The following is a 12,809-nucleotide window of genomic DNA, read 5'->3' on the forward strand; positions in this document are numbered from 1 at the left end:
CCCTAAAGCACAGAGCTGAGGAGGAGTGGAGGGGAGAGCCCCAAGGACAGGGAAAGGCACACGAGCTGAGAGCGATGGAAACATCAGCGGAGCACGGCGTTGTAAAGAACAGAGGCGCCTAAAAGAGGTCGTTAAAAACAAGGAAACCTCATAAAAGCTTTGGCTTTTGACTCCGAAATGTTGACTTGCAATTCACCTTCATGCGCTGCAAATTTGGCTTTAAATCAGATTGAGAAAGGGGAAATAATCATAAAGGCAACCCAAACATTCCTTTGAACTTGACCCAGCGGTGCCAAACACACACGGAGAGAAGGCACCTTTCAAAGGACTCCAAACACTAACAGACCCACACGCGATTAAACATGTTTTTTCTTTTTTTAATTTAATTCGAAATAAGAGATAAGAAATAATAAATCTTCAATAAAATATATAAAATTGTACAAGGCATCCCTTTCAAAGGGATTCTCCTCTAATGGGAGATCAGGGGTGAGGGGAAGGGAGAGAGGAAGTTCATCTATAGTGGGTCCCAGGCAGCATCAATGCCTGGGTCAAAACAAACCAAAACCAGCAAAACCTCGTGGCTTTTTTTTTTTCTTTAAATTTTTTTTCTGATTTTTTTCTCTTTTTTTTTTTTTTTTTTTTTTTTAAGTTCGATTTCTTTCCTCCACAACAGCATGCTAAGAAAATAAATCCAGGAGAAGCTCTGACTTCAGTGCTCCACAGCCTTGGGAGTAACTTCCTCATAAAGTTTAGCAAGAGTAATACAAATAATACAAGAGTTACAAGGAGAAGCCTGGGGAAGCTGCTGCCAGAGCTCCCACGGGGACAGGCAGGTCACACAGTCTCTATCACCTCTGTCCTGCTCGTGGGGCTGATTGTGACACCCGGATCTCTCTTTAGAAGGGCTTAAAGCACGAGTCACTTCTATTGGCATCCTCAGAAAGGAAGAAAACTCACAGGGTTCTTCTCTTTAACACAAGCTGTGGCAAATACAAATAATAAAAACCCCATAACATCCCCCAGAAGGATTCAACAACCCTTTATGGGAACAACCCACGTCTTTCTCCCCTCTCTCCAGCTTTTCCAAGAGCGTTGCAGAGCCAAGATTACCTGGCTGCAGCCAAAAATTTCTAAGCATGCCAATAGGAAGAGCTAAAACCCAGCGTGCCTAAGAACCCTGCCTTGCTCTTCACCTCCCCTGCCAGTGCTTTACAAAGGCTGAAGCTATTTATACACAGAAAGGCATTACAGGAGCCACGCTGGGCAAAGCTGGCCTCTACATTTAGGGGCCCTGCTGCTCATCTCACCGAGGTTTGGGATGCAAAACTGTGCCCTCCCCCCAGAAATGCAGGAATTTCCTGGCTCTGAACTTCGCTGAGACTCTACCGGCTCTAGTTTCTATTTACAGGTCTCTAGCTACGGGCTCTGCTGTCTTCAAAAAAACAACCAAACAACAAAACTTCGATTAGACCTTTTTATTTCCCTCCCCCCTGCCCCCAGGTGAGGGGATGGTAACTTAGAGCAAGACTCCAGGGCACTCACCCCTCTTGTTTTAAACCCATTGGGCCCTGCCAGGAAGGTGTCAGGGAATTTCTGCCTCCGTATAATAAATTTACTTTTTCACCCACTCGTTTTTAACCCAGTTTTACTTGCACTGGATAAAACCCTTACATTTACTCACAAATAATTTTTTTGTTGATTTTTATGCTTTTTTGGTTTTTTTTTGTTTTTTTTTTTTTGCTTTGAGGAGCAGACTCAGTGCTCAGAGCACTCTCAGGAGACGCCCAACCCGTAGCAAACTCCCAGACAACTCAGGATGCCAGATAGAAGCGTGCAGAAGGAATGGCCAGTACTGGTTGGGGTTCTGCCTTCTCAGGGCTGGACAGGATCCACCAGGAAGTCTGTCTGTCTGTCTGTCTGTCTGAGGCTTTTTCTGTCAGATCTTCTTAGGATAAGTGGTACATGCTGTATCCAACGGGAGTGGCGTAGAGTCCAACGGGCGGGATGGGAAGCACAGGTCTGTGAAAAGGGTAGGATGTGCCGTACAGGGAGGCAGCCTGGATGGGGGAGTTGATGGGGAAAGGGAGGCTGAACCCCGAGGGCAACATGGGCTTGGCTGCCATTTTGAGCTTCTCCAGCTCGGCCTCCTGCAGTCTCTTGGCCTTGGCCCTCCGATTCTGGAACCAGATTTTGACCTGGGTCTCTGTGAGGTTGAGGGAGCTGGAGAACTCGGCTCTCTCGGCGATGGACAGGTACTGCTTCTGGCGGAACTTGCGCTCCAGAGCCAGCAGCTGGGAGGTGGTGAACGGGGTTCGGGGCTTCCTGTTGGTCTTGTGCTTCCTCAGGGTGCAGGCAGTGGGGCTCAGGTGTCCTGCAAGGGAGGGAGAGGGGTTAGCACAGCAGCAGGGACACCCCGGAGCTCTGCTGGGTGGCCCAAGGGTCCCCTCCAAACGTGGCATCCTTCGCCAAGGGGCTCTGGAAATCTTTTCCTGCCCAAGCTTAAATTCACAGCACTTCAGCTGATGGGAGGGAAACTTTGACTCAGTGATTTCAAAAGGGACAGAGAATTCACAGGTCGCTTTGGGAGTCACTTCACAGGGGTCTAGAGCACACAAACCAACTGCCTGGGCTGCTGCACAGCTCCAGGAAAGCACAAATGCCACACAAGCAGGAGATTCCCAAAAGGACAGTGGGGCAAGAGGAGAGCCCAGCCCTGCTCCAGGATTTCCCCACCAAGCCCAGCAAGTGACAGCTGAAGAAGGTCTTTATGGTTTTTATGGTTTTGCTAACTGGACATTTTTTTTCTTATTATTTTTTTCTTCCAAATCAAGTTTTTCCTCTGTTTATTAATTCTGATTTTTATTGGGTGTTTTCTGATTATCAGCCAGTATAAAACCCCAACAAGCTCAAAAAAGAAAGCAGCGTTCTTTTAATTCAATATTCACCTTTTATAACATTTGCCAATTAAAAAATAAACCAAAACTCAGACAAAACTCCATCATTTTGTAGCCAATAAAAGCCAGAAAATCCACCACCTTTTGTGCCTGCCTTAAACCCCAGCCAGGTTAGGCAATATTCCCGGGATGGCAGAGAGCTGACTTGCCTTTAGATTAATTTAGCACTTCACTAATAGTTTTGCAATCTAAAGAATAACTAAAAAGCAGGCGGCTAACTTCAAAAGCTTGGGAATTTGGCTGGGATTTGCTCACTCCCGGGGCGCAGGACAAGTCACCCTGGCTGCACACAGAAGTGACACCCGGGCTGCTGAATTTGGTTCACATTGTGGTGGTGTCTGCTTCAAGTGCTTGTCAGGATTTGCACTTTGGATTTTCTGTACTCATTTCGCTTTTCTCTTTTCTTTTTTAAAATAAGCCAGACTAAGAAGCTGTTTAAGCACGTATCATGTAATTTAAAAAAAACCCACGAGGGAATGGTTCTAAAGTTCAGAAAGGGGAGGGAGAAAACGCAGCAGAAAAAGTTCAAATTGTCTCAATTGCTCTTCCTCTAGAATGCAAAATACTGAAATACTGAAAACAAAAAAGTAAAGCTCTTCTGGGAAACAACTTTTCAAATACTGGCCTGTGATCCCACCAGGGCATTTTAATAATTCAGGTGCTCACCGTGACAGCTGATTCACTTCTCAAACTGCCCTAAATTCACACTACAGCAACCCGACCCTGACTCCCAGCCCTCCCCTCGTTCTTCCACCCTAGTTTTAAGCCCAACTCCGTTCTCTTCCCTCAGTGAAGCCCTCCCAGGACAGGGACAGGGTTTTGGGGTGGCCGTGGCTCCCTGTCCCAGCGCCTTCCCCGGCACTGGGCTGAGCCCTGCCCGCCCCGGCTCCGGCCGCGCACGGAACAGAACGGCGCTTTTCCATGAATTCCCGGGAATATCCCATGAAATCCCGGGAAATATTCCATGAAATCCTTGAAAATATTCCATGAATTCCCGGGAATATTCCCTCCAGGACACAGCCCGGCGTTCCCAGGCTCCTGCCCTCGCCACCCCCGAGGGGCTGCCAGGCTCTGGGAACAGCAGGGACCCGGAATTGCGTTTAGCCCTTGCCAGTCCCCAAACTGATTTGTTTCCTCTCACTGATTTGTTTCGCTGGTTTTTTTTCTCTCTTTATCCTCCTTTTCCTGGCTAATATCGGACAAAAGAAACCTAATTTGGAGAGGGTTCCTTCTCCGTGTTCCTCAGCATTTGAAGTTTTCCAGCTTTTCCCCCAGCTCATCCCACCCGTAATATTAATATTAATAATAAATTGAGGGGCTGTTTTTAATGTCAAAACTCTCCATGGACAGGCGGTTTTGGGAAATGAGGAAAAGGGTCGGGGCCGAAGGACCTTCCCCTCTCTGATCCTCAGTTTTCTCCCCAAACCCCTCTGAAATCACGGGAAGTCCCAGCTACCAGAGTCCTACACAAAACCCTTTTGCCCATCCCAAGAACAAACAATTTTTAAAGAGACAGAGGAGGAATATCGAAAGGGGAAAAATATAGAGGGAGATTATTAGGCCGTGTCTAAGTCTGGGGTTTTGGGCAGATTTAGAGAAGGGATCCAAGTAAGGGCACACACTTTTTCCCGTGTTTTTTCCAGCACATTGGAGGGTACATGAAAATTAAAAACTGGAGCTACACAGGGAATGCCTTCCTCCTGCCCTCTCCCAGCACGAATGAAATCAAATTAATTCGGGGTTGTCATAAAAGAAAGGAAGTGGATGAAAGCCAAATCGAAATTATTGTTAAAAAAAAAAATAAGGAAAGCTGTAACAACACTGAACTTTCCTCTCGCAGCATTAGATTGAGGAGTAAATTCCGTGGGACAGTTCACGCCTGTAAAGTCTCTAACTTTAATAAATAAGTGTTTAATTTCCACCAGGAAGGTCTGGGATGCACAGAGGAGAGCAGAAAAACCCCGTACAGGTGTGCGGCCACCGCGAGGCAGGAAGCCTGGCACGGCCGGGATGCTCCTTCCCCTTCTCTGAAGGATGTTCGGGGGCTTTTAATTCCTAAAAAACAATTTTTTCCCCCCCCCCCTTTCTTTCAGAAGGGATCGCCCGAAAGCGAAAGGCGGCTCGGACTGCCAGGGGGTTTCGGTTGTGACCTGTCACCTCCGCACCGAGCGTCCCTAAGGCGGGGACGGCGTCGGGAGGGATCGGGGGGGGGGGTGACAAAGGGGTCAGGAGCAGTTCGGGGAACTTGGACAGGCTCCGGAGCCAGGGATGGAGGGACAGACCCCGCGCCGGGAGCCAGCTCAAGGCTGGAAGGGACAATTCCCGAGCTCGAGAGATTGCAGCGCACCGCGGATGGGAGAAAGGCGCCGGGAGAAATCGCAGTTGTTGTCGCAACGGGATAACATGAATGGACGAAGTGGCTGCCAGGGGGCCGCGAGTCGGGACAGCAGCTGGTCCCTGGTGGTTTCTGACCTTTCTAAGGCTTTGAAAGGGGTCTGTATTCATACACATCCGTGTAGTGATGTATAGAAACATTCAACTCTATAAATACATAATAATATCAATATATAATAATAAATATGCAACATATAGGTAACGTATGGGAATATGATACACATGTGAATACCTATAAAAGCATAGCGGAATCTCAGAATATTTTAGGTTGGAAAGGACCTTAAAATCATCTCCTTCCATCGGCAGCGACACCTTCCCCTAGACCAGCTTGCTCAGGGCCCCATCCAGCCGGGCCTGGAGCCCTTGGATGGGAACATAGGATCTAAACCACAGGATCTACGTGTACGTATCTCCGAGCTCCAGCGCATCCCGCCCGCCCCCGGAGCACTCACTTGGCGGCGGGGAATATCTCCCGGCCTCCGAAGGGATCCAGGACGAGCCGTCCTCCGAGTTCTCCGACTTAACCGAGGCGGTGTCGAAGGTTTTTGTAAGCGCCCCGGTCGGGCTGTGCGCGTCCCGGGAGCCGTGGCCAGCCAGCAGCAGGTTCCTGGAGGTGCCCACGGCCGCCCCGTCGGCGCTGCCGCCGGCCGCGGGCAGCGGCGGCTCCTTGGGGGGCGGCTTCTTGTCGGACATGAGCGCTTCCACGCTGAACGGCAGGCTCGACACCTTCACTTTGTGGTGCTCCTCGGCGCCGGCCGCCGCGCCCTCCTCGTCCGAGGAGAAGACGTCCTTGGCCTTGTGCGGGGAAGCCATGGCGGTGCGCGGAGCTGGCGCTGCCCGGCGAGTGCGGCGAGCGGGCCCGGCCGCCCCCCTTTTCCCCCTCTGGGGCTCCCCGCCGCTGTCCTCCTTGGCCGAGCGGGGGAGCCGCCCCGCCGCCCAATCAGCGCCCGCCGTGCCGCGTGACGTAGCGCACGGCCGCCTGCCATTGGCGGAGCGCTCAGAGGGGGGCGGGCCCAGCCGGCGCCGCTCGCGGGGAGTTCCCGGGCCGCCCCCCCCCCCGTTCCCAATTAATGACACGGGGTTAATGACACGGGCGGCCCGCCGAGGAGCCGTGCAGGGCTGTAATCACAGCAAAGCCAGGGGAAAAAAAATAAAAACCCGCCGCGGTAATTAAGGCTGATGATGAGGCGAAGAGGGAACTTCAGAGGAACGCGGCTCTGCCCCCCCCTCCCCGCCCCTCGCCGCCGGCTCGGCTCATCCCGGGGCATCCCGGGCTCATCGCGGCACCCCCGGGCTCATCCCCGTCCCCCACCCTCCCGGAGCGGGGTCTGTCCGCCCCTTCCCTCCATCTCCCCAAAAACGAGTCCCTTTCCGGGAGGAGCGGGGTCTGGGGATGCGGGATGCGGGATTCGGGATGAAGCAGACCCTCAGAGAAACGCGCGCCGCTGTTTTTCACATCCAATTTTTTTTTTCTTGTTTGCGTTTCCACGGCAGCAGGACCCAAGTGGGGCAAAACCACTCTGCAGAGGTTAGATCTGTAATTATTTTTTTTTTTTCTTCAGCGTCAATTATACACGTGATGAAAAGATGAGCTTTAATAAATTAGGGGCACGCAGCCCTTAATTAAAAGTCATATCAAACCAGTACTATGAAAGCGATTCTCTCACTTTTTGACTTCCTACCAGTGGTATGAATAAAGAGTGTCCTTTAAAAAGCTTTTATAATTACAGCGCGGATAAAAGCGAATACATATTGTTCTTTTCATAATTATTTTAATATTACGCCGGGCGTTATTTCATGCTGTGCCCGCAACTTTCTCAGGTGTTTAGTTTGTTTGTTTTTGTTGGCTTTGTTTTCTTTTGTTTTTAACGTCCAGGGTGCGCACGGTTTGGGAGCTGTTTTGGTGTTACAATTTATAAGTGAGAGCCATTTTTAGAGTCTCTAAAAACATGGAGAAGACGACAGGCACAACTCCTGTCCCCAAGCCCCCGAACTCAGGAGCAGCTCGAAGCTGCTCGGTCCTGCAGGGCTCTGACCACGAGCGTTCGGATATATCCCTTCCATAAAACACGGAGGGTTTAAACCTCATCTTTTGCTCGATTTGAATTCCTGATTTCCTTGCCAGCTCATGGAAAAGTCTTGGAAGTCCCGAGCCCTACAAATCACGAGTTCCCAGCTCGAGGATGAAGTGTAAGGAGCGCCCTGTGCTGCGGGCACTGCTCTGTCCCAAAGCCAAGGCGATTCAAAGGATGCAGAACGACTTATCCCCATTCTTTTCGGTACATATTAGACAAACCTCTCTTTCTCAGGGCCCAGGGGTGCTCCCGACCCATGAGGGCCCTGCTGATCCCTCCCCACTGCTCAGCACCGGGCACCGAGCGGCCCCAGCCCTGATAAGATCGCGCCGGGTGCCAGGGAGAGCAAATTGGGAGCGGGACACGGGATTGCCGTGTGGGAAGGAGCGTGGGAGGACGTGTATGAGAAGCCTTGTTACAAAACCCCACTCATCAGCGGCACTAATAGCAGGGTTTGCACACTCATTACTGATTGCTGGCCGTGTTACTGCACACCTCGATGGGTTGAAGATTAAAGATCCGCCAAGAGAAGCGATGCTTTCCTCTGCCGCGCTTCGGCCGGCCTGGCTGCAACATTTCAGCCGCCAGAGCCCCGATCCGGGTGGGGGGAGGCTGAAAATATTTTCATCCTCATCCGAGGATGAAAATAATACCATCAGCTGATGTCTGTCCAGCTGGTCTTGGTACCCCCAGTTTGCCACTTCTCCTTCCCCACAGAATCCATCTCTTTGCTGGGAAACACTCACAGAGGCAGCAGCCAGGCAGCCCCGGCCTTGCAAAGCTCCACGGCTGCAGCGGGGTTGAGTTTGTCCCTCTTTTCCCCCCTCCTTTCCCTTCCTTTCCCTTCTCCATGCTTCCTGCACCGTGACAAGTAAATGAGGATTGATGGACACGCAGGAACAATGCCGGTGTGCCGGGGACAATGCAGCGCCCGTGGAAAGCCATTGTGGGGCTGCTGAAAATGCCGCATCGAGATAATTACACCGCCAGTGCCCGCTGGAAGGGCGCCTGGGGAACCGCAGCTCGGGGTCATGGTGACACCGAGCACGTCCCTTGGGTCCGGGTTCTCTCCCCAGGTTGTGGCCCGGGTGTGCAAACTCCGTCCCCGTGGGCTTGGAGAGGCTCCTGTGCGCTGCCATCCCTTGGGAGGCCGGAGGGGAAAAGGGACCGAGGAACAAGCTGCTGTCGGTGCTGTGAGCACAGACTGGCTCATCCAGCCTGGTCTGGGTGAATTTGGGGTGCCACAGGGGCGCCTGGGATAGCAAAGCATGGCAGGGTTTGCTCACGGTGTTTTCCCTCTTCAGCCTCAGTCCACCGCCAAATCGGAGCATTTTCTGTCTAAAGGCTGAATATAGAGATTTCTCTTTCACCCCTCCCCTCCTTCATCCTTCTGCTGTCAGTGAAACATCAGAGGCTGGAGCCCCACACGGTACCGAATGTCCGCACGGAAATCACGCCGAGACGGGGCTCGGAGAGAGAAAATTCAAGGAATTAAAGCTTTGCCCCCTATCCAGGATCCCGGAGCGGCCGCCCAGTCTCAGACTGGCGGGGAATTCTACCAGCCCGAGGAAACAACCGGAGTCCGGGGGCTTTTCCCTGCTCCGGGCTCCGTGGGACCCCGCTCTTGTGTCCCCGCTGGGACCCCAGGCCCGGGGCGGGCCGTCCCCGGGGCTCGGCGGGACCGGGCCAGTTCTGGGGGCGGCCCCTCGTCTTCACGGGGCACGGCCGGGTGCCAGGGATGCCCAGAAAGCCCCCGGCCCCCCGTGGCCCTCTGTCTCTCCCCCGCCCTCCCGCAGCATCAGCCCCGTGAGCCGGGGCGGGCTCTGGGCGCCCCGGTCCTGGGGCTCTCAGCTGGAGCGGGGCGGGGAGGGAGGGAGCGCAGGGGGAAGAGAGACGCTGCAGACAAACCGAGGCTGTTTTGCAGGCGCCAGGAGCGGGGAGATGAAAGGGAAGCTCCTGGGGGAAGTGGCTGTGCAGTTTGACCGGCTCCAGCAGCAGCGGCAGCAGCGGCAGCAGCGACGGCCCGTCCCGGCCAGCTCCGCCTCCCCCTCCGCCTCCCCCTCTGCCTCCCCCGGGCTCCAGGCTGCCCCTGAGCCCATCTCCGCCTCGCTTTTCCCAGCCTGGAGGCGGAGGGAGGTGTCGGGCGGGCTCTGCCGCAGCATCCTCGCTCCTGGATCCATCGAGCCGGGAGCAGCATCCCCGCCGCGGAATTGCACGGCACCGCTGGGCTGGGACAGCTGGGGATGCTGGGTTTGTGGGAGGGGGATGTCCAGCATCCCCTCCCTGCCCTCAGCGGTGTAAATCAGGAGGGAACTCACTGGGACCACTACACGAACGATGTCCCGTGTCCCCAGCCCCCGGAAAGCACCGGCCCCTGTCCCTCACAGACACCTCGGGAGGATAAAACGCCCCTGGGCAGTGGGGAGTTTATTGTACGGCAGGGAAAACCTCATGAGCATTTCCTCTCCTTTTAGGATAGATTTGGTTAATAATCCGTTTTCTAGAGACAGGAAGGGTTTTTTTTAACGACCCGCCGCGGGGCTGGCGTGTGGACATCCTTCAGGGAAGGAAGATGAGGCTCCCGATTTGACCGGGAAAAGAAAGGCAGGAAAATGGAATCAGAGTGTGCATCAAGTGTAAGTTTTGTCCCTAAACGAGGTGTACACCGAGGGAGTGTTTGATGTGTCAGAGGCTGGGAGATTATGGTTTCATCGCTTTGCCCCAGATGAGACCCGGAGCCAAGAGAAAGGCGTTGCATTAACAGTAATACGAGTTTATCTCCAGACGCTAGAAAGGAATTAAAGCGAGCTGAGCATCAGAGCTTCCGAGGGATCAGGGCTGGTTCCCGACGCCTCGATCTAGATCCACCTCTGATTCCCGAAGCCGTTTTGGCTGCCAGCTCTCGGCTGCGGAGCCAGCTCGGAGCGGTGTGCGAGGGGACCCTTCCCGAGCATCCTCCTGGGGGACGGGCCCCGCGCAGGGCCGGGGGCTCCGTCCGGGCTCCCGGGGCGCGGGGAAGGTGGAAGCGATGGAACCGAGCCGCACCGAGTGCAACCACGCGTTGTAATTGTCCCCTGTGTCACCCGGCAATGGTCCCAGTGACCTCTCCGGTGCCATCCGCTCCTTGGGACAGCGAGCGCACAGGGAGCCGCGCTGGTTGCGCAACGCCGGCGTCTCCTGTCGCACCCGCCCAGGGTTGCGCTCCTCTCCCTCTCTCTGCGCAGGTATTTGATTTACCAGCAGATATTTGTTCTGCTTGGCAAGAGGCAGGGGATAGCTGGGAGAGATCAGATGTCTCCCTGCTCAAAGCAATTAACAGTTCTGCCCTTAAGGATTGAAAACAATTTTTTTTTTTTCCCCCAAGGTAATGACTTTTTAAATAAACACAAGGGGAAGGTTCGAGGGAGGAAAGCGCGAGTAGAGAGGCTAAATTTACACGCAGAGAACTCGCGGTCAAGAGGACCCTTGGAGACGGGGATTTCGGAGGTGATGCACGGCCCCGGGCTGATGAGAAGTGCGGGATTTTGGGGCTGCCCTGCGAGCCCGGACCCCGGAGGGTCCCGCTGTGTCCTGGAGGCCAGGGCCGGACCCTGCCCCCCTCAAAGCTGCTCCCAGCAAAGCGCAGGATCGGGCCCAGCCGAGAGAACCCCCTGGCACCTGCTGGACCCCCCAAATCCACCACTGGAAAAGATGCGGACAAAACACTTTAGGGTTTAACCCCGGTGCCACCGACCCGCCCCGTCCCGTACACCCCGAGGGCAGAGGGACAAACCCCCGAGACTCCCCAGAGAGGGAGAACGTCAGGGGTGACATCTATTTATTTATTTATTTATTTATTTATTTATTTATTTATTTATTTATTTATTTATTTATTTATTTATTTATTTTTACGAGGCAGAGAAAGGGAAAAAAATGCGATCCGTGTCCTTAAAACTTCTTTTTTTTCGCTCTCCCCCGGACTCTGTCTGTCTGTCTGTCTGTTTGCAAACGGTTTCCATCGAACTTGTTGCAGGGATTCCTAATAATCGCACACACCTCCCTGCCTGTCTGGGCGATGAATAAACCAACATGATTCACCTCGGCCAGGGAAATAATGTGTGCAGAGTGAGAGACCCAAAGCTCCTGCTTTGGCTTAGATTGGAGCACCCGGTTATTCCTAGAGTGTCCCCACATTCCCGCACAATCAAGCGGCCAGATTTATTTTCACGGGCGCGTTTTATTTTTATTTATCAATTTTCAGATATATTCGTTTTCGGTGTTTCGCCCGCTGCCTTCCATCGGTCTTGGAATTGAAGAGGGAATGAGAGATACACGAAACTCACGGAATTGTCCCGTGCCCAAAGGCAGCTCCTATAAAAATCCCGTTATGTGTGCAGCACATTCGCGGTGTGGAGATGTGTCCAACGCTGGATGCAATTCCACAATTCCAGTTCTCTTCTGTCAGTTATTTTTTCCTATTCAGCTTTTTATTTTCCTAATCTATCCCGAGCCCCCGAATGATCGCAGCATCGCGACTGCCGTTTGTCTCCCGTCATTTCCCATCCCTTTTTTATTATCCCGGGCGCTGTAATAAACCGATAATAAACAGCTTTTGAGTTACAGGCTCAGACCTGGTACAAATTGATTGTGAGGGTGCCAGACTCCGTGAGATCAGCCGGCTGATTCCTTTACTTCTCGAACTGCATTTCTTCAAAGAAAATTCAATTTTTCGAATTTTTTCCTTCTGAAAAAAAATTGTTGAAGTGAGATTGAGGAGTTTAATGATTTTTACGGGGTGGAACGAAGACGGGGGTGACTCTGCAGCCGTTCGGGGCTCGGCTGAGCTCTGCCCGCCGGGAGATGCTCCGGCCGGGATGCGGAGCTCGGAGCTCCAGGCAGGGACCCCAGCGCTGCCTCCCGCATCCCTGGCCGGCCGTGCTGGCCGTGAGCTCAGGGCTGCTGCTGCCAAAGCCGCGGGGATCCCCGCAGGAATCTGCCGAGAGCGAAAATCCTCAGCCCAAACGTGATTTTTCCATCCCTCCATCCATCCCTGCGCTCTCACCCACGGCGTGGAGCATGAGTGGGGAGCACATTCCACCCCGGATTCCAGCCAGCCCTCCAAGGTTACAGGGATATTTCCCCCCCCCCTTTTATTTAATTACATTCAGGGTTCTTTGAGGGCGTTCGCAATTCCTCTGATTGCATTTCGAGCTGATATTAGCCCAGGAGTGAATGCCATCGGCGTCCCCGCCACGGTCCGCAGGGGTGGGGAATTTATTTGGATGCTCCTAATTCCTCTGTCGATTGTGTGGGTTCTAAGTCGTTTTAAGCAGGGCACCAATTTTTATTTGTGTGTATAAATGTATTTGCACGGAGAGCTAAAACAAGCAGAATAAATCATACTTTA

The 12,809-nt window shown here is 53.1% G+C and overlaps 1 protein-coding gene across 1 annotated transcript; it reads right to left on the bottom strand.

The window, feature by feature from the left end:
• Positions 1 to 356: 356 nt before the first annotated feature.
• Positions 357 to 6,235, bottom strand: MSX2 (msh homeobox 2). The gene is made up of 2 exons (XM_009099304.4): positions 5,801 to 6,235; positions 357 to 2,371 (listed from the first exon to the last, which is right to left on the bottom strand). Exons 1-2 carry the CDS (start codon positions 6,159 to 6,161, stop codon positions 1,947 to 1,949), a joined length of 786 nt encoding a protein of 261 aa, XP_009097552.3. The 5' UTR covers positions 6,162 to 6,235; the 3' UTR covers positions 357 to 1,946.
• Positions 6,236 to 12,809: the final 6,574 nt, after the last annotated feature.

This window comes from Serinus canaria, chromosome 13, assembly GCF_022539315.1.
Source record: "Serinus canaria isolate serCan28SL12 chromosome 13, serCan2020, whole genome shotgun sequence".
NCBI lineage: Eukaryota > Metazoa > Chordata > Aves > Passeriformes > Fringillidae > Serinus > Serinus canaria.